General features: G+C 41.4%; 2 protein-coding genes across 8 annotated transcripts in view; one reads left to right on the top strand and one right to left on the bottom strand.

The window, feature by feature from the left end:
- OMD (osteomodulin) overlaps nucleotides 1–14952 on the bottom strand; it is a 31906-nt gene extending 16954 nt beyond the window's left edge. Inside the window, exons 1-2 of one of the 5 annotated variants that reach the window (XM_006127558.5) lie at nucleotides 14702–14952; nucleotides 10534–10570 (exon numbers count right to left, since the gene is read on the bottom strand). Coding sequence is in view for 1 of the 5 variants with exons in the window: in XM_006127557.5 (XP_006127619.1) it covers nucleotides 14702–14709 (8 nt within the window). In the remaining 4 variants the exon portion in view is untranslated. Of the gene's footprint in view, nucleotides 1–10533; nucleotides 10571–12121; nucleotides 12273–14701 lie in introns of those variants that run through there. The other 4 variants (XM_006127559.5, XM_006127560.5, XM_006127557.5 and 1 more) reach the window with 4 other exon arrangements.
- Nucleotides 1–27068, top strand: part of CENPP (centromere protein P) — a 295796-nt gene that overhangs the window by 113147 nt on the left and 155581 nt on the right. The window contains exon 7 of one of the 3 annotated variants that reach the window (XM_075939715.2): nucleotides 17907–26524. The exons of the other annotated variants lie outside the window; for them this stretch is intronic. Within the exon in view, the coding sequence (XP_075795830.2) occupies nucleotides 17907–18095 (189 nt within the window). The 3' untranslated portion in view covers nucleotides 18096–26524. Of the gene's footprint in view, nucleotides 1–17906; nucleotides 26525–27068 lie in introns of those variants that run through there. 3 annotated transcript variants of the gene reach the window in all.

The following is a 27068-nucleotide window of genomic DNA, read 5'->3' as shown; positions in this document are numbered from 1 at the left end:
TCTAACCTACTCTTAAATATCTCCAGAGATGGAGATTCCACAACCTCCCTAGGCAATTTAATCCAGTGTTTAACTACCCTGACAGTTGGGAACTTTTTCCTAATGTCCAATCTAAACCTCCCTTGCTGCAGTTTAAGCCCATTACTTCTTGTTCTATCCTCAGAGGCCAGGAAGAACAATTTTTCTCCCTCCTCCTTGTGACACCCTTTTAAATACCTGAAAACCGCTATCATGTCCCCTCTCAATCTTCTCTTTTCCAAACTAAACAAGCCCAGTTCTTTCAGTCTTTTTTCATAGGTCATGTTCTCTAGACCTTTAATCATTCTTGTTGCTCTTCTCTGGACCTTCTTCAGTTTCTCCACAGCTTTCTTGAAATGCGGTGCCCAGAACTGGACTCCAGCTGAGGCCTGCCTAATCAGCGCATAGTAGAGTGGAAGAATGTATTCTTGTATCTTGCTCACAACACACCTGTTAATGCATCCTAGAATCATGTTTGCTTTTTTTGCAACAGCATCACACTGTTGACTCATATTTAGCTTGTGTTCCACTATAATCCCTAGATCCCTTTCTGCCGTGCTCCTTCTTACACAGTCGCTTCCCATTCTGTATGTGTGAAATTGACTGTTTCTTCCTAAGTGAAGTACTTTGCATTTGACCTTATTAAACTTCCTCCTATTTACCTCAGACCATTTCTCCAATTTGTCCAGATCATTTTGAATTATGACCTATCCTCCAAAGCAGTTGCAACCCCTCCCAGCTTGGTATCTTCTGCAATCTTAATAAACGTACTCTCTATGTCGATATCTAAATCGTTAATGAATCTATTGAACAGAACCGGTTCCAAAACAGACCCCTGCGGAACCCTACTAGTTATACCTTTCCAGCAGGATTGTGAACCGTTAATAACTACTCTCTGAGTACAGTTATCCAGCCAGTTATGCACCCACCTTATAGTAGCCCCATCTAAATTGTATTTGCCTAGTTTATTGATAAGAATATCATGTGAGACCGTATCAAATGCCTTACTAAAGTCTAGGTATACCACGTCCACCACTTCTCCCTTATCCACAAGACTCGTTATCCTATCAAAGAAAGTTATCAGATTGGTTTGACATGATTTGTTCTTTACAAATCCATGCTGGCTGTTCCCTATCACCGTATTATCTTCCAAGTATTTACAGATGATTTCCTTAATTACTTGCTCCATTACCTTTCCTGGCACAGAAGTTAAACTGTCTGGTCTGTAGTTTCCTGGGTTGTTTTTATTTCCCTTTTTATAGATGGGCACTATATTTGCCCTTTTCCAGTCTTCTGGAATCTCTCCAGTCTTCCATGATTTTCCCAAGATGATAACTAAAGGCTCAGATATCTCCTTTATCAGCTCCTTGAGTATTCTAGGATGCATTTCATCAGGCCCTGGTGACTTGCAGACATCTAACTTTTCTAAGTGATTTTTAACTTGTTCTTTTTTTATTTTATTTTCTAAACCTAACCCCTTCCCACTAGCATTCACTGGCTATGTCTAGACTGCAAGCTTCTTTCGAAAAACAGCGTTTAGACTACAACCAGTACTTTCGAAAAAGCAAGCCGCTTTTTCAAAAGAGAGCACCCAGGCAGTCTGGATGCTGTCTTTTGAAAAAGCACAGTTTGCATTACATAGTGCCTTTTTTTGAAAGTGCTCTTTTGAAAAAAGGTGTTCTTCTTTGTAAAATGAGGTTTTCCGCAATCAAAAAAACTGTTGCATTCTTTCAATTTACTTTCGAAAGAACGCGGCAGCAGTCTAGACTCAAGGGAAGTTTTTTCCAAAAAAGGCCACTTTTTTGGAAAAAACCCTGTAGTCTAGACAGAGCACTATGTTAGGCATTCCTTCATCAGACTTCTCGGTGAAGACAGAAACAAAAAAGTTATTAAGCATCTCTGTCATTTCCAAGTTTCCTGTTACTGTTTCTCCCTTCTCCCTGATCAATGGGCCTACCCTGTCCTTGGTCTTCCTCTTGCTTCTAATATATTTAACGAATGTCTTTTTGTTTCCCTTTATGCCTGTAGCTAGTTTGAGCTCATTTGTGCCTTTGCCTTTCTAATCTTGCCCCTGCATTTTTGTATTCTTTGCCTATATTCATCTTTTCTAATTTGTCCTAGTTTCCATTTTTTATATGATTCCTTTTTTATTTTTGGATCATGCAAGATCTCCTGGTTGATCCAAGGCGGTCTTTTGCCATATTTTCTATCTTTCCTACACAACGGAATAGCTTGTTTTTGGAGCCTTAATAATGTCCCTTTGAAAAACTGCCAACTTTCTTCAATTGTTTTTCCCCTCAGTCTTGCTTTCCATGGGACCTTACCTACCAGCTCTCTGAGCTTACCAAAATCCTTCTTCCTGAAATCTATTGTCTCTAATTTGCCATTCTACCTTCTATCATTCGTTAGAATCATGAACTCTTATGTTTTAATGATCACTTTCACCCAAGCTGCCTTCCAGTTTCAAATTCTCAAGCAGTTCCTCCCTATTTGTTAAAATGAAATGTAGAACAGCTTCCCCCGCAGTAGCTTTTTCAACCTTCTGAAAGAAAACGTCTTCAGTGCAGTCCAAGAACTTATTGGATAGTCTGTGTCCTGCTGTGTTAGTTTCCCAACATATATCTGGATAGTTGAAGTCCCCCATCACCACCAAATCCTGAGCTTTGGATGATTTTGTTAGTTGTTTAAAAAAAGCCTCATCCACCTCTTCTGCCTGGGTAGGAGGCTATAGTAGACCCCTAGCATGACATCACCCTTGTTTTTTACCCCTTTTAGCCTAACCCAGAGACTCTCAACACTTCTGTCTCCTATGTACATCTCCACTTCAGTCCAAGTGTGTACATTTTTAATATATAAGGCAACACCTCCTGCCTTTTTTTTCCTGCCTGTCCTTCCTGAGTAAGCTGTACCTTTCTATACCAATATTCCAATCGTGTGTATTATCGCACCAAGTCTCTGTGATGTCAATGATGTCATAGTTGCATTTATTTATTAGCACTTCCAGTTCTTCCTGCTTAGTACCCATTCTTCTTGCATTTGTATATAGGCATCTAAGATATTGATTTGATATTGCCTCCCAGTTCTGTCTTGTCCCTCCTTTCTCCCAGCTATTATAGCCCATACTCCGTCCCATTTCCGACCCATCTTCCAGGTCTTCATTTTCTTCACTTACCCGTGAGCTTTGGTCACCTGTCCCTGTCGTACCTAGTTTAAAGCCCTCCTCACTGACACTAATTAGCCTTAATCTGCCACTAAGGAGAAGAAAACCTCAAGCTCTTTCTCACTTAAGACCTCTGTGACAGACCGCCTCCCCCCCATGTTTTATGAAATAGACTTATGGACATGAATATACATAACTCAAAGGTGTTTTGAGCAAATTATTTTGTGTAACTCATCAATCTTCATGTCATGATCTCCTGGTTCTGTTTATCTTTCTTTGGTGTATGTATCATTTTTGGGTGTAAAATTAGACACATGGAGTGGGGAATACTTTGTAGGTTTCAAATGTGTGAATGAGTGACATGGAGGGTGTTACCCTCAACTGTTAAACTCTTTTGTCCTTCAGCCTGAGCAGTGGTTGGTGGGGAGTGGCCTCAATTCTTTAAAAAAAAATAGGAAAGCAGAGGACTTTTGGCTGGGCTGCACCTGAAAGAAGGAAGTGAAGACCCCAGGGTAGGGAAGAGAACCCTGGTTTGGAGTGGCAGCTGGAAAAAAGGTTTTAGGATGAGTTTAAAGAGTTTGTACTGAGGTTTCGGTGTAGAATTAGCCAAGCATTTTGGTTTCTTTTGATTTGTAACTTCGTTTGCTCTGCCTTTTCTCACTTATTATTACTTCAATCCTACTGCTTCCACTTTATAAAATCATTTTTATTTTCTATCAAACCTAGTGTAACTAATTGTTACCTGGGGGGGGCGTAACTAGTGTGCACATTCCCTCTTTCATTGTTAAAGGTGGCTTACCTAATTCCTTGGGGTTTGATCCCATCTGGAGAGTGCTTTCTGAGGAGGCTGGGCCCTAAGCTGCACTCACCTTGGACCTGAAGAGGTTCAGTGTCTGTACTGCTTCTCATGGGGGCAGGGACCTCAGCTTGGAACTGGCACAGCAGGACCTGGTGGTGAGGAACCCCGGAGACCGGAAAAGTGAGTGGCAGTGGCCATGTCAGCTCCCCAGGAGGCACCCCCAAGGGGTCGTCTGTGACCATGCCCTGTCAGACTCTCAACTAAAAAAAGGGACTATCCAGCCTGCTCCCTATTGCCAAGGATTAGTATGGGATACAAGCCAGGCACCTTGGGTACTGCATGCCCCCGTGCTGCATCAGTGACAAACCTGAAATCACAGTCTGAGCAAACTGCCGCACTGAAGAGACCTGGTGCCAGGGAACGAGATAAAACTTTGGCACTCCGGGGCAGACCAAGACTTCAGTGCCGATGAAGGCTAAGTCTTAATTCATCAAATCCATACCATGCACGCTGAGTCTGGATTTGGTACCATCAGCATTAGCACCAATGTCCCCTCCACTTGCCCCGCAGGAACCTATGTTGAGCCATCATTGTCCTTCCGCTCACACGCAAGAATACAAGGCATCAGTGTCACATACGGAATCAAGACCTAGATCTCCATACACTTCCTCCTTGAGGCACTGATCTTGATCCTCCTTCTCAGTTCATGCTTTTCCTCCTCCACCACAGTCGCCAGTACTGTCATACTATAGTGACTACGAAGGGGATCATCGAAGTGCATTCTCATCCCAACACTCTTCTCCAACCAGAGCTCATTCATCCTATGATAGACATCAACCACACTACTCTCACCATTCTCCGTGGTAACCTGACTGATCCTATCACCCGCACTATGCATTTTGCTGGTCTCCATACTGTCACTGGGCACCTATACGGCACTGGTCTATGGCACCATCAACACTGGCCCATAGGTCAATACCCTCCATTGTGTTCTTACACCTCTCCTTCCCCAGTGGTGGATCTGGGTACAGAGGAGGGACAGATGATTGATTGACCCTGATGCTGACCAACCTGATATATCACCAGCTGACAAATTCTCTTCATCACCAGATGAAGCGGTTATCCCCGGATGACCTGTCATCAGCTGATGACCTAAAGCAATTCCAGGATTTATTTAAAAGGTTCAGAGGGTAGCCGAGTTAGTCTGTACAGAAAAAAACAACAGTTCATCTGATAGCACTTTACAGACTAACAAAACATGTAGATGGTATCATGAGCTTTTATGGGCACAGTCCACTTCTTCAGATGACTGGAGTTCAACCCTAAGATACAACCGGATTTGCTCTGATCCCACAGACAGAGACAATCACATACAGGATCTTTATAGAGTATTCCTAAAACTGAAATACCCACCTGGAGAAGTGAAAAAACAAATGGACAGAGCCAAAAAAATACCCAGACATGAACTACTTTAAGACAGAACCAAAGGAGAAAATAACAGCACTCCTCTTGTTATTACTTATAGTCCACAACTCAGACCCCTTCAGTGCGTTATATACAATCTGTAACCCATCTTGGAAAATGATCCCTCACTCTCAGAGGCTTTGGGAGAAAAGCCTATTCTTGCCTACAGACAACCTCCCACCCTGAAGCGAATTCTTTCTGGTAACCAAACCACACAAACACATCATAAGCAGCCAGAAACACAGCCCTGCAACCAAACGCAATGCCTACTCTACCCACATATCTATTCTAGTGAATTCATCACTGGAGCCAACAACATAAGCTACCAAATCAAAACGTCATTTGACTGCACATCCAGTAATTTGATCTATGCTGTCAAATGCCAGCAATGCCCTACTGCTATATATATTGGACAAACTGGACAATCTCTGCGGGAAAGAATCAATGGACACAAATCAGATATACATAAAGATAACATACAGAAACCTGTTGGGGAACATTTCAGTCTTCCTAATCATGGTTTAAAAGATCTTCAAGTGGCTGTCTTGTCACAAACTAATTCTACTAGCCAGATATACAGAGAAGCATTGGAATTAGAGTTCATCCTTTGGTATATATGGTTGTGACTATATTCTTCCACTATTTGATCTGAGGAAGTGGGTCTGGCCCACGAAAGCTCATCATCTAATATACCATCTTGTTAGTCTTTAAAGTGCTACATAGTCCTGTATTTTGTTCCAAATATGCCATACTCCACCACCATTTGCACCCTTTTTATAACCAGTGGGTAGCAATTACCACTGACTGCTGGGTCCTAGAGATCAAGTGCAGACATTCCATTCCCCTTATTTCAGTTCTTCCCACCCTCCCTATCCTTCTTCAGGGACCCCTCTCACAAAATGGTGCTTCTTCAAGAGGTGCATCACCTCCTACACACAGGAGCTATAGAATAGGTATCCAAGCAATAACAGGGCAGGGGATTTTACTCAATTTACTTCCTCATGGAAAAAAGAATGGATGGCTGGAGACCCATTCTTGACCTCCACCATTTAAATAAATACCTCCGCAAACAATGATTCAAGATGGCCACACTTGTGGCAATTATCCCAACCCTGGACGAGGGAAACTGGTCTGTAGCCCTCGATCTGCAAGATGTGTATTTTCACATAACCATACACCCAGAGCACCATACACCTGGTTTCCTCTGCTTTACACTGGCTTCAGACCATTTCCAATACAGAGTTCTGCCTTTCAGACTTTTGTCTGCCCCCAGAGTCTTCTCCAAGACTTTGGCTGTAGCAGGAGCATACCTTTGTCACAAAGGCATCATGTTATTTCCATACCTAGATGATCGCCTCATTTGCGGCCCTTCACAGCAGGCCACAAGATATGCTCCTCTTGACCAAGGTTTTTTTTTTTTTTTTTTTAATCTCTCAGCCTTATTATCAACAAAAAGAAGTCTACCCTCTGCCTGTCTATCCCTAAAATTCATAGGAGTGCATCTCAATTCTACCACAGCACGAGCGTACCTGCCAAACCGATGTTTCAAAGCAATAAAAACCATGACTTCAACTATGGTGATGAGCCCCACAGTCCCAATATTTACTTGCCTTCGGCTTATGGGACACATGACTCCTACAACATAAATTGTCTGACATTCGCACCTGCACTTCTGGTGCCTTCAGAACTGGCTGCCTTGGTCTACATGCTGTACAAATACCATGTGCACAAACACATCTTGGTTCCCCCCAAGCAGCCATTTGTTATTATGACGGTGGACTGATCCAAGGAACCTCCATGCTGGTGTCCCATTTCATCAGACACAGTCATCCAGCCACATTACCACAGATGAGTTGCCCCTCAGCTGGAGCGCCATTTCCAACATCACTTCACTCAGGGTGAATGGTCCACTCACAAGTCCAGGCACCACATCAGTCTCCTGGAGCTTCGAGCAGTGCACAACACCTGCAAACACTTCCTTCAACACATCCCCTCTACGTGGTCCTAGACTACATTATGTTCCTGCAACAGAAAGGTCTATCAGTTTCATCACTTAGGGTGCACCTAGCTGTGCTTTCCGCATTCCATCCTCCAACTGACAGTTTCTCCTTGTTTGCTCAACCTGTTTCTAAGAGATTCCTCAAAGGGCTACATAACCGGAATCCACTGTGTAGACCTATTCCTCTCCTGTGGTATTTGGAATTATCGGTCAATGCGCTATCCAGATTGCTTTTCGAGCCCATAGCCAAATGCTTGATGTACCTGTTAAAACTAAAGACTGTAATTTCTAACAGCAATTACTTTGGCAAGGCGAGTTAGTGACATTGCCGCTCTCGCAGCATCCTCTCTCTAAACCATATTCCACAAGGACGAGGTGGTTCTCTGATCCCCACCCTTCCTTCCTGCCTAAAGTTTGTTCTGATTTCCAAATCAACAAGCCTATCATTCTTCCAGCCTTCTGCCCAAAGCTTCATGCTTCTCGAGAAGAGGCTATTCTACACACTCTGGAAGTCCGAAGGGCATTATCATTCTATATCTACTTAACACAGCCCTTCCGAAAATCACAGATGCTATTTGTTTCACTGGCAGAGTGTTCCAGGGGAATCCCACCATCATCACACCATGTCTTAAAAGTGGTAACATCCTGCATTCTCCATTGTTACTCCCTCAGAGGCACACCTCTTCCTATGTCTCTTAGGGTGCACTCTACTCAAGTGGTGGCAGCATCAACCACTTTCCTGAAGGGCGTTCCCTCACAGGTATCTGTCGTGCTGCTACCTGGTCCTCTAACCATACTTTAATGAAACACCACACAATTTCTACACAAGCAGACACCAACTCCGCGGTAGCCAGTGCAGTCCTTTCATCTCTATATAAAACCTAGCAGAAGCCCACCGTCCATCTTTGGGTACTGCTAGGTAGTCACCAACAGTGGAGTACCCATGGGAATATCACTCGAAGAAGAAAGGAAGTTACTCACCTTGTACAGTAATGACAGTTCTTCGAGATGTGTGTCCCCATGGGTTCTCCACTACCCACTCTCCTCCCCTCTTCAGTTTGACACATCTAGGAGGGTGTTCATGAAGAAACTAAGGGGAGTTGGACCACGTGTGCGAGCTCCAAGGGTATGAATGGCATGTGCCACTTTAGTTCATGCACAGCCCAACTAGATTCTGCTAGAAAAAGTCTTCGATCTGCAGCACAGGACGATCCTAGCACCAACAGTGGAGCACCCATGGGGACACACATCTCAAAAAACTGTTGTTATTGTATAAGGTGAGTAACTTCCTTTTCCACATGGTCTCCCTGACTTCTGTCATCCAGTCACTGGATCCATCGTACTGGTATGGTGCCTTCGACTTGTAGGACACATGCTTCTGCACAGCGATCACTTAATGTCATGGGAAATACCTGAGAGTTGTGGTGACCAACACCTACTAGCAATTCATGGTCCTGCCAGTCGCTCTGTCTTCAGATTCTTGTGTCTTCACAAGAAGCATGATAGTCGTTGCAGCATTTCTATGCAGATGACATGAGGAAGTGTTCTTTTACTTAGACAACTGGCTAATCAAGGGCAGTTCCAGATCCCAAGTGGAAGCACAGATCCTGTTTATCAGAGCTACTTTCACAGCCTAGAATTTATAGGGGCAATTCTGGACTCAAACCAGGCCAGGGCATATCTACCAGAATTGAGATTTCAGCCCCTGACCAGCATCCTCCAAAGCCACAGGAAGCTACCTGAAACTTCTCAGACACGTTATTTACATAATGGTCATCATCAACATGGAAGCATGTCTTCTGGAATGCTGGCTGAAGTGTGAATTGTCATACGAATGTTTAACATTTCTGGTGCATAAATACCTTGCCACACCAGCTACAAAAGTGTTATGTAAATGCCTGTTCTCACTTTCAGGTAACATTTTTCTAAAACACAGGGCAGCCTTATCTCCTGCAAATGTAAACAAACTTGTTTGTTTTAGTGACTAGCTAAATAAGAAGTAGGATGGAGTGGTTTTGTAAACTCTAAAAGTTTAACATTGTTTTTGTTTTTTAGTGCAGATATGTACAAAACATATACATTTGTAAGTGGCACTTTCACATTAGAGAGATTGCACTACATTACTTGTATGAGAAGAACTAAAATATACAATTTTTTTTATTTAAAATTTTACATTGAAAATATTTGTAATCAAAACATGAAATGAATACTGTACCCGTTGCATTTTGTATTGCACTTAAAATTAATACATTTGAAAATAAAGAAAAACATCAACATATTTAATAAATTTCACTTAGTAGTCTAACAGTGTGATTAAAACTGCAATTAATTGTGATCAATTTTTATACCAATTAATTTTTAGTTGATCCCATTAATTAACTGTGATTAATCAGCAGTCTTAATAGTCATTCCAACATTTAGTATGATTTAGCGTTACATTTACTGCATTTTTATTTTTTATTTTTACTAACCTAAATTAATTTCCAAGTCTACTACCTGATGTGACCACAATTTGAATATGTAATTTAAACAGTGTAATATGATGTGCATTGATAAAACAGTTTTAAATAACAGAAAATGTATTGAATCGGACTAACTAGTTTTTCTCATATTAGTAAAAGCCATGATTTTGCCTTGGTAAAAATCACCTCTGGGGAATAGTATACCATCCCTGGTTAAACATGAAAATTCCAAAATCTGTATGCACCAAATCAATTTAACCTCTCAAAACATTGTAATTAAACAGATTTTCACTCTGGTTTCCAGGACTTTTCTTTTTGTAGTATCTCTAAAGAATAGAGTTTTTCCTGTCCTTCTCTACCGCCCTGTTGATTAATTAAAATTTTTATAGTTGTAAATTGTTATCTTCATGAAATCATCTGAGCAATATTATAACTCAGATAACTAGTATTAAAAGAATCTGTCTAGGACACATTTTATGGACACTAAGTAAAGAAAGCAAAGCAGTTTAAAAATAAATACATTTTCCAGAAAAGAGATTTTGTGCCACATCCACAGCTACAAAAATACTATTTGATGTCACAAGTCAATATGATGATTTCCCAGACATAGTTAAATAATAATTATATTTACCTCAAATCAATGCCAGGGTTTGTTCAGTATTATCAGTCTAAAAAAAAAAAAAGAATTGAGATGTCTAAAAATTGTAGAAGGCATTAGCTGTTAGTTGTATTTTTATCTGTAAAGTCAGCCAGAGTTCTTGCTTATCTTCATATCCCTGGGAGGCTGAAGTTGTGAAGTCAAGAAATTTTTTTTTGCTTTATCAAAATTGAGAAAATGTGCTATTTTCCAGTTGAAGTCGCAATCTTGCAGGTTAAAAGATTTCAGTCTGAACTACAGGACTTGAAGAATTAAAGTCTATTAGTTTGAAAACTTCATACACACATGAACATTTGTGAGTGCTCGAACAATAATATTGTAGATATATAGATTAATCAGTTGTTGAATTATCAAATTTGTAACATTGTATTTGACGAGTATTGACGGGAGACTTGGAATATAATGGCTAACAGGTTTGAGTCTGGTTAATTCTTAGATGTGAGATCATGTGAAAATACCTGAAACTTTTTTTTTCTGGTTAATTCTTAGATGTGAGATCATGTGAAAATACCTGAAACTTTTTTTTTTTTTTTTTTTGCTTCTCTTTGATAGCAGCTATGGGCATAACCAATTTTTTTCCATAGTGAGATTGTCCCAGAAGGTGGAAAGAAAGGTGATTTAATTGGACCACAACTTACTACTTAACTCATCTGGAAACTACCTGGAAATAATTTGTACACTCTGGGTATATTGCTTCCCTAATTACTTCGATGGAAGAGCATTCTTTCATTCTATCACTAGGACCCCATTTACCTTTTCTTGCTCAAGTGTAAGAGGCTGTGGAAATGGGATTCTCTCCTTGCTATAACAGACATTAGGAATCTTAATTCCATTCTCTGCTTTTTATGGGGATGCTTGAAGTCTACTTCCAATTCTGATTTATCAGGGAACCAAACCATGTAGAGAACGAGAACTTGCATTGGACACATGACACTTGCTATATTGTGACAACTTGAAACCTTGCCTCCTGACCTACCCCACTAGGTCTCTAGTCTGCTTTGAGAAGGCAAAAATCTCTATTCCATCCTGATATATGCAATGATGATAAAAGATTTCCTTGGCAGTACCAAAAAGGGCAACTAGAGCAGTGCCCACTGCAGATCAAAAAACATGCCTTCTCTGATCCTTGGTAGGCTCATCGGAGTGAATGTGGTCTCAGTCTTGATGGACAGGGTTTATATACCTTCTCCAAGGTGCATAGCAGGCTGGAGGGATATAGTTCATATTCCATCCCCCAGATGCACTGGTTCCAGTTGCTTACCAGAGTCCTGCCAGCTTGCCCTCTCACTCATCCCTCGCCTTACTCCAAAAGGGAGAACAGATCCTTAAAGGCCCATTACTGTCTTCCCAGCACTTCAGGCAGGGTCCCCTAGTCTTGAGGTGACAGGAGTTACAAACAGGAGACCTTACTGACAGTGTGATAGTCACTACCCTGTAACATCTGCGTGTTGTCTTTACTTCCTTTTCTATCCACTCACCAACATTAAGGATTTCCAGTACAATATTTGATTACATTAATCCTTTGTCTTCAATGCCCCTCTTACTCAAAAAGGGTTCTTACCTTTACCTTTTCTTTCTGGGTTTCAGGAGGAGGGACGTTTAGTCCATTCTCTCTCCCCTCATGTAGCAGCTGGAAGGAACAATTTAATCCCACCCCATTTCCCAGTCCTTCCTCAGCTTTTCTTCTGTTGTTTGGAGGGCCTCTCACATACCTCTCACTCCTTAGGGATTAAATATTTCTCTGCATGACCTTTCTTCACATAGAACACATCCTGCTACAAAAGTGTTTCCAGTGTTCAGCTAATATTTTACTCAGCTTTACAGTGTGCTTCTAAGGCAGTGGTCTCCAACCTTTTTGTTCACAGTATCATTTTTTTAAATTTAAGGGCTACCCAGGATCTACTCTACCCTTTCCCTAAGGCCTTTTCCCCTCATGAAAGCCCTGCCCCACTCATACCATCTCCTCTCTCTTCTCTGTTCACTCTCCCCCACCCTTGCTCACTTTTGCCAGGCTGGGACAAAAAGTTGAGGCTTATGAGAGTGTGCAGGTTCTCGGCCAGGGCTGAGGAGTGAGGGTGCAAGAGGGGTTAAGGGGTGTAGGAGGGGCTCTGGGCTGGGCAGATTGGAGTGCAGGTGAAGTATAAGGTGCTAGATAAGGTGGTGTGAGGGATGTGGGGGGCTCTGGAAAGGGGCAGTTCCCTATTCCTGGCCATTGGGCACCACCTAATTGTTGGGAAATAAAATACCAAGATATGATATATATTTTTAAAAAGTTACCATATGGATAATCCAGTTGGGACAGGTTAGGCATTTTAGAACTCACTTCTCAAAGAATTATATTTATGTGTAAGAGAAATAAAAATTAAAATGAAATGCATAGATCAGTCAATCACACCCTTAAAATAACATACTTTGAAAGAATAAAATTACAGAGAATATATGTGCAGTGCAGGAAGTACAGAGTAATAATATCAATACAAGTATGTTTTGGGAGGGGAGTGTGAAAGAGACAGAATGTGTAACCCAGATGGTGTGTGTGTGTGTGTGTGTATATGTATATATATATATATGTATGTGTGTGTATGTGTGTGTTTGTGTTTGTGAGAGAGACTGTGAGCTCGCTGCTAGGGAAATCTCAGAAATAGTATACTGCTCTGGCACTCACCATTCACAATAGACTTCAAACTAAAATAGCTTCCAGTCCTCCTGTCCTGACTCAGGCTGTCTCCTGTCCCCTGCTTTGCAGAGATGGGGTACAGGGGCAGGAAGAGAGAGAGAATGTGTGCCTGTGTTTGTGTACGCATTTGAAAGACAGCTTGCTGGCTGACTGAGAAAATCTCAAAGAGGGCCCTGTCTCTTTAAGAAATGCAGACAATCTCATACACTCAGGGAGTCCCTCTGAGTCCCAGCCAGTGAGGCTGATATCCCTCTTCCCTACTCTATGGAGACAGAGTACAGGGACAGAGATTGCGATGGACTGACAGAGTCTCCAGGATCGACCAATGGCTTGTGATTGTGGGTTTGGTGACCACTGCTCTAAGGGCAGCAAATAATTTTTAAAAACAAAATGTTTCAAAAGCACTTTTATAAATTGTGAAAAAATAGCTAAAATATAAAAGATTTTATGTGTTGGGTATTGCCACACAGTGTGTTATAATATTTGTTTTTGCTGCTACATGATGATTATTTGATTTCTACTTTCACCTAAACCAAGCAAATAATTCTAACTGTGATATGAACAAAAAGTGCACCTTAAGAAAGGGGACATAGTTACTTTATTTGGGGGGGGGGCTAGACTGAATAAGGAAGGTCATTCTGGATAAATTACCATGATCAGTTTTAGCTAGTTCTAATGAGGTTCTTGATTTTGCATTTAGTTTGATGAAAGAACTACAACATTATAAAACCAGCATTCAAAAATGAGTCTAGCCTCCAAATCATGAGACCAACTTGAAAATAAGTAATTAAAAAAATACTTTTTATTTGTCTTCTGGCATTAGAGTGCACTTACTTCATGTTTTCAAGCTTTTTTTTGCAACTACAAGGGGTAAATAAATTGAGGCTCTCATGCAATATCATGATTCTAGCATTTAAACACTCTCTCTCTCTCATGTATCATGATGAAATCATGAGAAAGTTGGCAACACTGACAAAAGCATTAAGAAGCTATGCATATTAGAAAAATGGAACTGAAAAAGGAAGGTTTCAAGAATAAAATTATAAATTCTATGTATATTTGAATATACTATAATTAATAGAAACATAGTCACTGCATCACACCAATTGACACAGATTATAGTTAGCTGCAAGAGTCCTTGAAAAATGCGTTTAGAAATCCTGAGAGGTTGATTTTATTATTAATAAAAAAGTCAATTTAAATCTTACTTTATCCCTTTTGTACAATGTATTTTTGTTTAATGTTTTTATAAAAGCCCATGAATATCATGGATTGGAATAGCTGTACTTAATTACAACAGTTAAATAAACACATACAAAGACGTGAAACATGATCCATGTAAATATATCTTCAAATTACTTTGAAAGCATGCAGTTTAAATGATAATTCATACCTGATTAAATTTTTCTCTGGTTCTAAGATAATGATGTTTCACAAATCTTTTAAAGATAACAAAATACTTACGCTCGCATATAATCCTCTTAAAAACTACTGTTGAAAAGGTCTGTGTCTTCTGAATTGTTGTAGTGAAGCACTAGACTTGAAGGGTAATTTTCTATAGAAGATTATGGGGTAGATGAAAATGATGTGTCCCTTTTTGTTGCACAAGCTGTCTTGGATACAAATAAGGTTTCATTTTGTGACTTTGGTTAAGTTTATGTGGTTTAATCTCATTCTCCCTCTCTCCTTTTGGTTTGAAGTATGGTAAAAATGTCCTTAACATGAAGGGAGAATACAGCTTAAATTTAACATCATGTGCTGAAGGAAGTTGGACTGATCATGCCAAACACTTTTTCCTTTCTTTCTGTTTGTTTACTTAATTGTAAAGTCCAATAAAATTAGGCTGGAATCTAGTGTTTCTACTACAATTTGTAAAATTTTATTAGTTGGAAGATGAACATTTTTATTTTTAATTTATGTTACAGTTCAATTGCAGAGCAATAGAAAAAGATGTTCTTCAGGCTGAAACTTAATCTTGGCCAGAATAGATAAAAATCTGTTTAAAAAAAAATCAAAATCGATTTTTTATATTTAATTCTGAATTTTTTGAAAAAATGCTTCTAAAGATGGTTTTAATGAAGATATATTATAGCTCAAAGATATTTCATCATGGAATAGGGATTATAAATTCTAGTCCTATAGTATGAGACAATATATTCATGTAATGCTTAAGAAAAGTTTTATAAATGAGTTCCATGGATTAGGAATTCGATCTAATGGGGTTCCAGAGGCTTTTGTTTATATTATTTAGGTTAATCTTTCTATCTATCTAGTGGGAGTCAGTGCTCAGTCTAGAAAATACCATCAGAGATGCTTAGTTTTATAGTTCTCAAACTGTGGTTTAACATGCTTGTTAATAGCAAAAATGTTTATTAATAAATAATAAATACATAAATTATGGGGATGGAATAGATCTGGACAAGGAGAAGAAGTCTGGAGATAAATGTGAGAAGGAAAGGATAGGCAGTGGAAACAAAAGTGAAACTGTTTGAGCAGCATATTCCAGAAGTCTTGAGGTCTTTCTGAATGTAGCCTTTATAACAGACCTGCACAACATACAGTCCGCGGGCCGCATGCGGCCCGCAGGTTCTCACTGTGCGGCCCGTGACGACTATGGGTGGAGTGGCCCCATCTGATCCGCCGGCCGGGCGGAGGAGCGGAGCGCCACTGGGGAGGGAGAAGTGCAGTGATTCTCACCACCGGGCTGCCTGCATGCAGCTCCGGCGTGAGGAGGCGGGGCGTGAGCCAGAGGGCGGGATGCTGGCAGACGCCAGGACGCTGGTGTCATGGCATCATAGCCGGTGACCGCCGGATTCAAAAAGGCTCCGGCAGCCCCGAAAACTGGAAGGCAGAAGCCAGGTAGGGGAGAAGAAGGGGCGTGTGATGAAGGGGTGGGGGGCAGGTCAGGAGAAAGAGAAAGGCACCAAAGGATAGGGTGCAGGAGAGACAAATGCCAGGGGGCCAAGTGGAGACAATGAGGAAAAGGGCGGGAGGGGGGACGGTGATGCTGGGAGAGGAGAGGGTAAGGGCATTGGGAGCCATATGTTGTGCAGGCCTGATTTAATTGAAAAATTCTTAATAAAGCATCACCTCCCCACCCCCGCATGCACACACGCACACACACACACACAACCTGCGGCTAGGGTTGCCAGATGTTCGGTTTTCTACCGGACAATCTGGTATTTGTGCGCTCTGCTCGGAAAAAATAATTCAGAAAATATCAGACATGTGCAATGTCTGGTATTTTCTAAATTTCCGGCTGCGCACTGGACGGAAGCCTGGTGGTGCCTCCTGTGGCGGTGTGGGGTTTTTTTGTATGCCTGACACACGTGGCTTTTTTTTTTTTTTTTAAAGCCCATGTGTTCGGTATTTTTTGGAAGAGCATCTGGTAACATGGGCAGCAGGTTTGTATAATTTTTGGTGGTGCCCCATGAGTCACGCCTCCTGGCCCCCGTTGGCCACGCCCCCTAGCTCCCGTTGGCCACGCCCCTTCCCCCCGTTAGCCACGCCTCTGGAGGTAACACGCTTGGGGCAAGATGGACACATGACCAGAAGTAAACGATGTCATGTCACCCCTCTCAAAGGGCTTTTCCCACCATCCTCCTACCAACAGGGATTAGTTTGGCCCCCAACTAACCCTCCTCATGCAACTATCCTGCAGTTGCATTAACCCAATTTGTGTGACATTAACTTGGGGGAAGAGAGGCTGCGGGAAGTGTTCACTCTAAGGCTATGTCTACACTAACAGCTTCTTGTGCAATTACAGCCTTTCTTGCGCAAGAACTCACAGAGCATCCACACTGCCCGCCTGCTCTTGCACAAGGAAATTTACAGTACGGCATGGTAAGAGAGGGCATCTTGTGGAAGAGCTACACTCTTTTCTAACAGGTATAAGCTCTTTTGTGTAAGAGGGCAGTGTAGATGCTCAGCAGGGATTTCTTGTGCAAGAAACCCCTATGGCTAAAATGGCCATCGGAGCTTTCTTGGGCAAGAGAACATCCACGCTGCCATAGATGCTCTTGTGCAAAACCACAGCTCACACATGGCAGTGTTGACGTGTTCTTGCTCAAGACTTCTTGCAGAAGAACTCTTGTGGCCTGCAGCTGTTTTCTTTGGAGTAATATGGCCTTCGCCGCTTTCCGAGTTGTGCAGGCCTGCTTTATAACCATGCCATTCTCTCACTAAAAGGGAAACCCTATAATGGCAGTAGTCTGTAAAAGAGACCCAGTTTGGGAATATTTTATTGAAGTTCCTCTACCTGTGGTAAGACAGGCATGTGTGAAAAATGCAAACAGTGCAACAAAGAAATTCAAGACTTGGTTGCCCTAATGAAACAACATCATGAGAAGTGTTCCTTCTCAGGAGGAAGCTACGTGAAAACAATGAAAGGTACATGGTTCAGTATACAGGATCTTCAGATTGGTAAACTATTTTATGTCATATTCCTTTTTTAAGGACTGCCTGTCTTCCTTCTAGTCTATTCTTGAATTCTCATGTTTGAGAAAAAAAAATGTAGTTGTAATTAAAAAATAAATAGCTGAAATAGGCAGATCTTCCTTTTACAGTTTCACCTTTAAGTAACACTGAGTGTCAGTGAATGCAATCAGTAATACTAAATGCGCAGTATCGCAATAAAAATTAAATAACTGCATTGATTCACTTTGTTTAGGACCATCCATCCTCAACATACAGGATTCTGAAGACTATCCACATTCAAGATCACCATCATTTTCTATCGTTTCAAAGTTATCTGCCAATAGTAGGCATTCAGTCACATCATGCATGTCATATAGTCACAGTATATCACCTGCAGCAAAAAACCCCAAACCCGTTGTCATCCAGAAACAACCATAGATAAGTTTGTGATAAGAACCAGTAGATTACACAAAGTGAACGAGGAAAAAATGTCCAGTTTGTTTATGCAATAAACTCTCCTTTCTGTATGATTGAGAACTCACACTTCGTTAGTATGGTTCAGTTGTTAAGACCAGGATACAGTCCACCCAAAAGAGCAGATGTCACAGGCAAATTTCTGGATAAAGTGTATGAAAGAGAAATTGAGCAGTGTGCAAAAAGTCTAAAGGGGAAATTTGTTAACCTGAGTCTTGATGGATGGAGCAGTGTCCACAATGATCTTGTTGTATGGTTGTGTGACAACAAAAGAAGGGAATGTCTATCTTACAGAAACAAATGATGCGTCAGGAAATGTACACACAGCAGAATACTTACAAGATGTAGCAGTAAAAGCTGTAACAAACTGTGAAAAAAAATTCATATGTCTAGAATGCAGGTTGGTCAGACAAAGCTTATGCAAGATAAGAATTAATTTAGAAGAGCGTCCAAAGCTGCTAATATACAATTACGGTGCTTATTTGATGCACTTCCTACCCAAATACTTCCGTGTTCCTGAAATAAAGGCAGATGTTGAAATTACAAAGTATTTCCATAACAATCACTTTGCAGCATCTCCTCTGAAAAAAGTGGGAGGAACCAAGTTAACTCTCCCACAAGACATGTGATGGAGCTCAGTAGTGGATTGTTTTGAGCACTATATCAAGAAGTGGCCTAATCTGATGACAGTTTGTGAACAAAATTGTAAAAAACATAGATGGGCACCGTCACGGCTAAATTTCTCAACATTGGGCTTACGCGGACTGTTGGACACATGCTTGGTATGCTGAAACCTATTTCTGTAGCCTTAAACAAAATCCAGGGAAATAGCTGATTTATTGCTGATGTTTTTGACCAAACAATTAACCAATAAGCTTGGGTTTATCGGTTAATCTTTTTAACTACTCACATTCCTCCTTCCCGCTGCCTCTGTGTCAGAAGCAACAGGGAGGGAGGCGGAGGACAGAAGCTGGTGCTGGGGGGAGCCGGTTTAAAAGCCGGTTCCCTCCCAGCAGCTGCTCTGTGGTGCTGCTTGCCTCCCTCCTCTCCCCCCTGCTGCTACCTGTGATATAGAGGCAGTGGGGGGAGAAGGAAATGCAGGTAGTCAGGAAGATTACCCGGATAAGCCTAGGCTTAATCGTTTAGTCTGCTACTCATTGACATCCCTATTTAAAACATCATCAGCAAACATCATAATCTAATAAAGGCAGCAGTGCAGGGAGGGGGAGAGCGGTAGGCTGCTGTGAAGTAGCCCTTGTCCATGGTGGTCCAAGCTCTCTCTGGACAGAGGCTGCTCCACGTCCCACAAAGCAGCTCTTACTACATTTAAAATGCAGATGTGCAGTGGTCGGAGACCTGGTGTGAGCTGGGACTGGGATCTATCCCTGATGCGGCTCTGCACACCTGGCTCCTACTACATTTAAACTTCAGAGCCACAGCAGCAGCCCCTATCAAATAATCATGTAGTTGATAAAAGTTGTATTAGTCAATTACCCACTTCTTAACATCATAACACCAATGGACTCTTCTGCTGTGATCCAGCAGATGCCTCAAGTTCCTTCAAAGTGTGGATCTCCTTCTCACTCCCCAGTATGGATGGCATGCTTTGGGACCAGTATTGTTCACAGTCTGAGCATTGTTTGAGGGACAGGGCCCTGGCATGGCACCATTCACCACGCCGATACTGCTCCCCAGCTCGCAACTCCCTGCAACACGTCTGTGAGGAGCGCAAAGGTTGGCAGTTGTGCTCTGTTTCATGGCACTGCTCTTCGGCTGATTCCAGCGGTACCCCTGGAACCTGGGGGTTCTTTCCTGTGCTATCCCAGGTACTGCATTCAGTAGTCGGTATGTTGATAGTCCTGTTGCCCCCCTCAGCCTCCACCATATGACGTCCAGCACTCACAGCTGCAGATGGAGCAAGTGGTGGAGATGCAGATTTTGGCTTCCCCCTGGTCTGAAGGAGGTTTCCCTGGTACAGGCCTTCTCCTGCTCTTCCTCCTCCTTGCTGGAAAAAAGGCCATCATAGGGCCCCCTCCGGTAGTACTCCTAGGTCCACCAGGAATTCTTGAAGGAGGTAGCTACCAACTTAAGTCTCCACATGCAGGAACTTGAGAAGCATCCCCAGCCAGGGTGGCCTTACCCCAGCATGGCAGGGTGGCAAAGATCCCCATGGCTCTATGGCAAATACCCTCTTTCATTCCCCCAATTTCTAAACGAGCAGAGTATAAACACATAGTGCCAGTTAAGAGCGTGAATACCTCCACTCCCACTCGGTTCCCAACCATTTGTGGGTAGAAGTCATCAACCACTGGGAAAGGCAAGGCCATCCTGGGGCTATCCCGAAAAATAAATATTCAGAGAGACTTGACTTATTTGCATGAACGCTTTAATTCATCCTCCAGTCTATAGCTCCAGGTGGTGAATCACCAAGCCCTCATAACCCACTATGAAATAAACATGTAGCAGTCTATCACCAAGTTCAAGTCTTGTCTCTTGGAGGACTTGGAGAAGTTTTGGCCTTGGGGGAGGAGGAGGCTGCTCGAGTAGCACTCTAGGCTGCTTGAGATGCTACGGATGTGGCAGCTCGTTCCATGGCTTCAGCCACATTTATGCAGAGGGCATCATAGCTGCTGCTTTTAGGCCTCTCCCCCAAGATTGCCCAAGGCACAGCAATCTCTGCAGGATCTCCCCTTTGATGGGGTAGCCCTGTTTGGGAAGAAAAGCATTTTCCTCTGCCATCTTGGGAATGAGAATTGTGAACTACCAGACTCTTATGGCCTGATAATTTATACTAGAGGTGATATGATTATCTCAATTTTTAATGGCTTTCTGGATGACCACAGGAGATTGGTTACTGCCATTGTTGTTGGACAGAATATGTTGAAACGTGAATTGAAAGCAGTTTTTGGTATTGTTGACACCTCTTCACCAATATCTCTCAGGAGATGTACTTAGCTAAGAGTCTTAAGACTTACTTCAGATATTAGAGCAAAATTTGGAGGACCTCCCATTTGAGGGGAAAGGCCTCTTCTGTTCAAAAACTAATAAGAACACCGGGTGGGCAATAATTTTTGCAGGGGAGCTACTTTAATGAATTTTGGTATGTCGTCACGGGCCAGCATCACTCCTGGAAGGGGAGGACGTTGAGCGGGGCTGAGGACTAGATTCCTCCCAGAGGCTTTGAATTAAAAATACAGCAAAGGCCTTGTGGCTCCTGGTTCTGCCACTACTGTGCAGCCTGCCAGCTGCCTGGGATTACTGTGGCTATTTAAAAGGCTTGGAGCTCTAGCTCCTACCAGGATAGTGTGGTGACTAGGAGCCATGAGCTATTTAAACAGATCCTGCTGCCTGAGCCACTGCCTGAAAATTCACTAGTCTGGGCAGCAGGATATAGATAGAAAGCAGCCAGATGCATCCCGTGGGCTGGATCAAAGTGTTAGGTGGGCCAGATCTGGCCCCCAGGCCGCATCTTGCCCAGCCCTAGATAAGAAGGCAAAAGGCCAGAACTGGTATGTTATAAGGAATTTTCAAACTACATAGAAGAATTAGAGTAACACTTTGTAGTTACAAGAACAAAAGCTCACCTGATCTTGTTCAATATGCTTTTCACAAAGGCTGTTACCAGAAGTATCAAAATCCATTAAAATATCAGTAGAAAACAAAATCATATAAACTCAATTTTAAGGGAATGCGAACCCTAGTCTCATTTTCATCTGAGCCACAAATGTACATTCAAATTTCAATACTCCCACAGTATTCTCGCCAGCAAGTTAAAGAAATAGGGATTGGATAAATGGACTGCAAGGTGGATCGAAAGCGGACTAAATTGTTGGGCTCAACAGGTAGTCACCAACAGCTTGATGTCTGATTGGCAGTCGGTATCAGGAGTGCCCCAGCAGTCAGTTCTGGGTCTAATTTTGTTCAACATTTTTATTAACCTAGATGAAGGGATGGATTGCACCCTCAGCTAGTTTGTAGATGACACTAAGCTGGAGGAAGAAGTAGATACTCTGGAGGGTAGGTATAGGGCCCTTAGTGACCTGGACAAATTGGAGGACCAGATGAAAAGAAATCTAATGAGATTCAACAGACAAGTGCACTTGGGACAGAAGAATTCCAAGCACTGTGTTACAAGCTGTGGACTGTCTATCTAAGCAGCAGATTGGCAAAAAAGGACCTGGGGATTACAGTGGATGAGAAGCTGGATCTGAATAATCAGTGTGCCCTTTTAGCCAAGAAGGCCAACAGCATATTGGGGTGCATTAGTAGGAACATTGCCAGCAGATATAAGGAAGTGATTATTCCCGTTTATTTGGCACTGGGTAAGGCTCCCTCCATTACGGAAAGGATGTGGACATATTTGAGAGAGTCTGACTGAAGGCAACAAAAATTATTTAGGAGGCTAGAGCATATGACTTATGAGGAGCGAGTGAGGGATTTAGTCTGCAGAAGAGAGGAGTGAGGGGGGATTTGATAGCAGCCTTCAAATCCCTGAAGGGGAGCTCCCAAGGGGATATAGAGAGTTGTTCTCACTGGTGGCAGATGACATGGAGCATTGATCTTAATTTGCAGTGGGGGAGGTTTTGGTTGGATATCACAAAAAATTATTTCACTAGAATGGGTTACTTAGGGAGGTGGTGGAATCTCCATCCCCAGAAGTTTTTAAGTCATGGCTTGAGGAAGCCCTGGCTGGGATGATTTAGTTGGGATTGGTAGTTGGACTTGATGAACTGTATGGAGGTGACTTGAAGAAGAAATGAAGATTACTGACTTGTAACTTCAAGATGAACTCTGCATCCCCCACCCACTTTTCCCCTTCACCCTGAATTCTAATAGCTGATTGGATTTGGTAATGGAAGGAACTGAGGAGGCTGTACCATCATGCTTCCCTTCATAGTCTTGTTAGGAAATGCTGAAGGAAGAGGTAAGAGGGAGGTGCATGACTATTCCAACCTGCATGTCTAATTAATATTCCACCATATAAGCTTCACCTTGTCTGTGTATTTGATGAATGTGAATATGCAAAGTCTATCTGGAAGAACTCCCATTACAGCTTGATAACCTTCGTACCTCTCTAAAATTAAAGAATAAATTAGCTTGTGTTTTTTCTCAATTTATTCTCCTTATTCTAAGATTTTTGAGGGCCTTTACTTCTTACATGCACCCTTTTATACACCCACCTTTTGTGGTTTTGCCTCTCTTGATCTGACCCCCATTTAGCTTATTTTCTTGTTCTCTGCAACAGCAGCAGTGAGAGAACAAAGTGGTCTGTATTTCCTTCCTTCCCCTCTAGAAGCACATCTGCTTGCATGACTGAAGAAGTAAGCATGGTTGGAGCTGAGGCCTATGTTCATATGATTACCTCCTTCTACTGCAGGCTGGTTGGAGAAAAGAAGTGAGGCCTGAATCTCCTCCCACTCCCTCAGAGTTTCAGGGAGGGACAAATGGTGTCCCAGGCCTGCAGGAGGGGCTAAGTAGATATGGCACCTGATCAGCACATTCATCGTCTCCCATTAGCCACTTTGAACAGCATTCGTACTATCATTAGAGGAAGTTATTTCATATCTGTGACCTGTATTTGACCACCAATTGGCTGGAGAAGTGACTGGCCCAGAGTTGAGACTTACTGATACAGAAAAAGTGCACTTAAAGAATCTCTGTGAGAGCTATGGCTTCTCAAGGTGTCATACCGTACAACATGCTTCCTAATGAACAACATGTTCTTAGATTTTTAGAACAAATTTCAATTTAGAAAGATAGGTTTATGTATAGGATTGATAACTTTAGGAAACTGAGTGTATATTCTGTACATCATTTCACTGTTAATCATTTTGCTTTGCTCTCTTAAGAACGACATGTTTTGTAGTTTACAATCAAAGGTTAAATTTCAGATTTTCAGACTTGTTAAACTGCAAGATTGAAGCTGTTTGAATGAAAGGGTGGGGCTGATTTAACTTTTTGGCAGAGACAGTACCAATTTTCAGTAAGGAGTGTCTGGTTTTGAAAAAACATTCTTGCAGCAGATGTTTTTGTTTTAGTTTTCTACTGTTTTATTTCTGAGATAGGAACATATTTTATTTAGTCCCCCTGGACATATTTTTTTTAAATGTTAAAGCACAGTGGTTGAAGCTTGACTAGTCTTCATGTGCACAAAATATATAAAGTTTGAAACAGTGTGATTTAAAGTGTCTGATAAAGTTTAATATGTCCATAGTTACTTCAGATGCGTTACTATTGCATTAAAATCATACAATGCATTTTTGTTGATCTCATCAACTCTCTGTCATGATATGCATGGAAATGTCTCCTATGAAATATAAATTATTATTTTTAATTTCAAATGGCAAAAACTGAATTCTCAGCCAAAGCAAAGTATCCAAAACAAATTGTTACAGATAAACAGATTCATAGGCAATTCAGAATCTAGTGCTTTGCTTTTGAACTTGAGGCAAAAGGCAATAACAGCAGTAGTGAAGTGTTGGAACAATTTAGTTTGATTTTTAGACAATTCAATAAAATTTCCAGAAAGACTTGGGAGTGCCAAGAGTCAAACCGTTAAGGCTTCTTAGTTCAAATATATTAATGGTAGAAATAGTAGTTTCATTATTTAGATGTATCATTATCATGACAGATGCATATCTTATTCTTTTGTAGTGAATGTGAACAAGTCATGAACATTTTTTATTTTGAATGAGGGGTCCCCAATCTGAAAAGATGGAGAAATCCTGATGTAGTGCATTAAAAACAGGACTAGATACAATATCATGAATTGTTCAGAAATGCACAAGTCAATGAGAAACCAATGTTTAGCATGAAATTAAATACTGAGTGCTGATTGAGTGCTTTGCCCAGTACTAACCAAAATTCTTATCACCCCAACTGGTAATGGACAATCCCAAAGCTTGCTTGCAGTCGTATTGTAGCTCTGTTGTTCCCAGGATGTTAGAGTGACAAGATAGATGAGATAACATATTTTATTGTGCCAACTTTTGCTGGCAAAAGAGAGAAGCTTTCAAACTTACACAGACTTGAAAAAGATACCTGTGTAAGTTTGAAAGCATCTGCCTTTCACCAACAGAAGTTGGTGCAATAAAGCACATTATCTCAACCTCACCCATCTTGTCTCTAATTGAAGAGTTTATCCTACAGGTCTATGCTTTCCTTTTGCTTGAATAATTTAGTTCGTTTGCGTCATTAGGTTTTCTAACATGGTGGTATGCAGGTAGTCGATAAGCCCAGGCTTATGGGTTAATCATTTAAACAACTATGCTAACATCTGTAATAGAAACTTATTTAAAAATATTTCAGACTTGTTCATTTTGGTCACATTAAAAACAGAGATTAATGTTTGTGTTTATTTTTTATGTTTCTGTTCATTCTCTCTATTTAACGCTAAGCTGTTTGCAGTTACTTGTATGAAACACTGAATATATATATTTAAAAACTGTGGACCAAATCATGTCTTCTGATGCAAACCAAGTTAGGGAAGATGGTATCTGGAATGTTTTTATCATGCAAGCAGCGGAGCAGGTTCTGTCCTACTACTTCAATCATTTGTTCTAACCAGTTGGCGTAAAGACTTTTATTGTACTTCCTACCCATGTTTGACTAGTTGTTTGGCTGAGGTTAAACTGTTTGCTATGTGTTAACACTGGTCACACTCAAAGGAGTAGTAGACAACACTTTTTCTGAAACATCATGCACTGTTTTGGAAATATACACATGTCATTATTATGCCCCAGATAAGGGTAGGATCTTGCTCTCCCAGATAAGGGTAGGATTTTGCCAAGTGCTTAGGTTTACCTCAGATGTTTCTGGTGTTATACCTACTGGATGTGACAAGAATGTTGTTAATGGTATCTGTTACAAAAGGTTACTACTTTAAATGGTTCCGCATTCATTCTTTCTCTCTTTCCTTCAAAATCCAAGTAATACAAAGTATATTTTGGCTGATTTTTCAGGATTAAACATAGGTTTCTAGGTTCTCAGGCAGCTCAGTCTGAGTCTTTTTGCAAAAGTAAAATAATAATTACTTAGAGAAAAGGCATTATTACTTTTTAGCACTAAGAAACATTAGCAGTTATTTTGAGAAGAATCACATGCCTAACCTATTTAAAGATGAGATTCTATTGTGGGAACCATAATAACAGAAAGAAGGAAAAAATGGAGCTGTGGCAGGAAAATAACTATTACAGGTGTAAATCTTTTGAAGTAAGGATGAAAGTGGTGATCAGTATGCTGGTTACAGAGTAAAGTAATTAGCTTATCTTTCCCCAACTACTTCATTTTTAAATACTGTATTGCTCAGAGGTATGTATATATTCTAGGTAATATCTAAGGGTATGTCTACACTACCCCACTAGTTCGAACTAGCGGGGTAATGTAGGCATACCGCACTTGCAAATGAAGCCCGGGATTTGAATTTCCCGGGCTTCCTTTGCATAAGCGGGGCTCCGCCATTTTTAAATCCCCGCTAGTTCGAACCCTGTGCCGCGCGGCTACACGCGGCACGAACTAGGTGGTTCAAACTAGGCTTCCTAGTTCGAACTACCGTTACTCCTCGTGGAATGAGGAGTAACGGTAGTTCGAACTAGGAAGCCTAGTTTGAACCACCTAGTTCGTGCCGCGTGTAGCCGCGCGGCACAGGGTTCGAACGAGCGGGGATTTAAAAATGGCGGAGCCCCGCTTATGCAAAGGAAGCCCGGGAAATTCAAATCCCGGGCTTCATTTGCAAGTGCGGTATGCCTACATTACCCTCCTAGTTCGAACTAGGAGGGTAGAGTAGACATACCCTAAGAGCTTTGTATATGAAAACTAAACAATGTTGTGATTATCTTCCTTATATTGGAGAATTTAGACTAAATGCTATTGTGTTATGTTGTTGCATTTGTGGGAAAGAGAGTATCTAAGGCCTACCTCCTTTTGTGCAGACAAGATTTAT

This window comes from Pelodiscus sinensis, chromosome 11 (assembly GCF_052426305.1).
Source record: "Pelodiscus sinensis isolate ZL-2025 chromosome 11, ASM5242630v1, whole genome shotgun sequence".
Lineage (NCBI taxonomy): Eukaryota > Metazoa > Chordata > Testudines > Trionychidae > Pelodiscus > Pelodiscus sinensis.
Note: the sequence above shows the minus strand (reverse complement) of the source record. Positions and strands in the feature narration are given on the sequence as shown.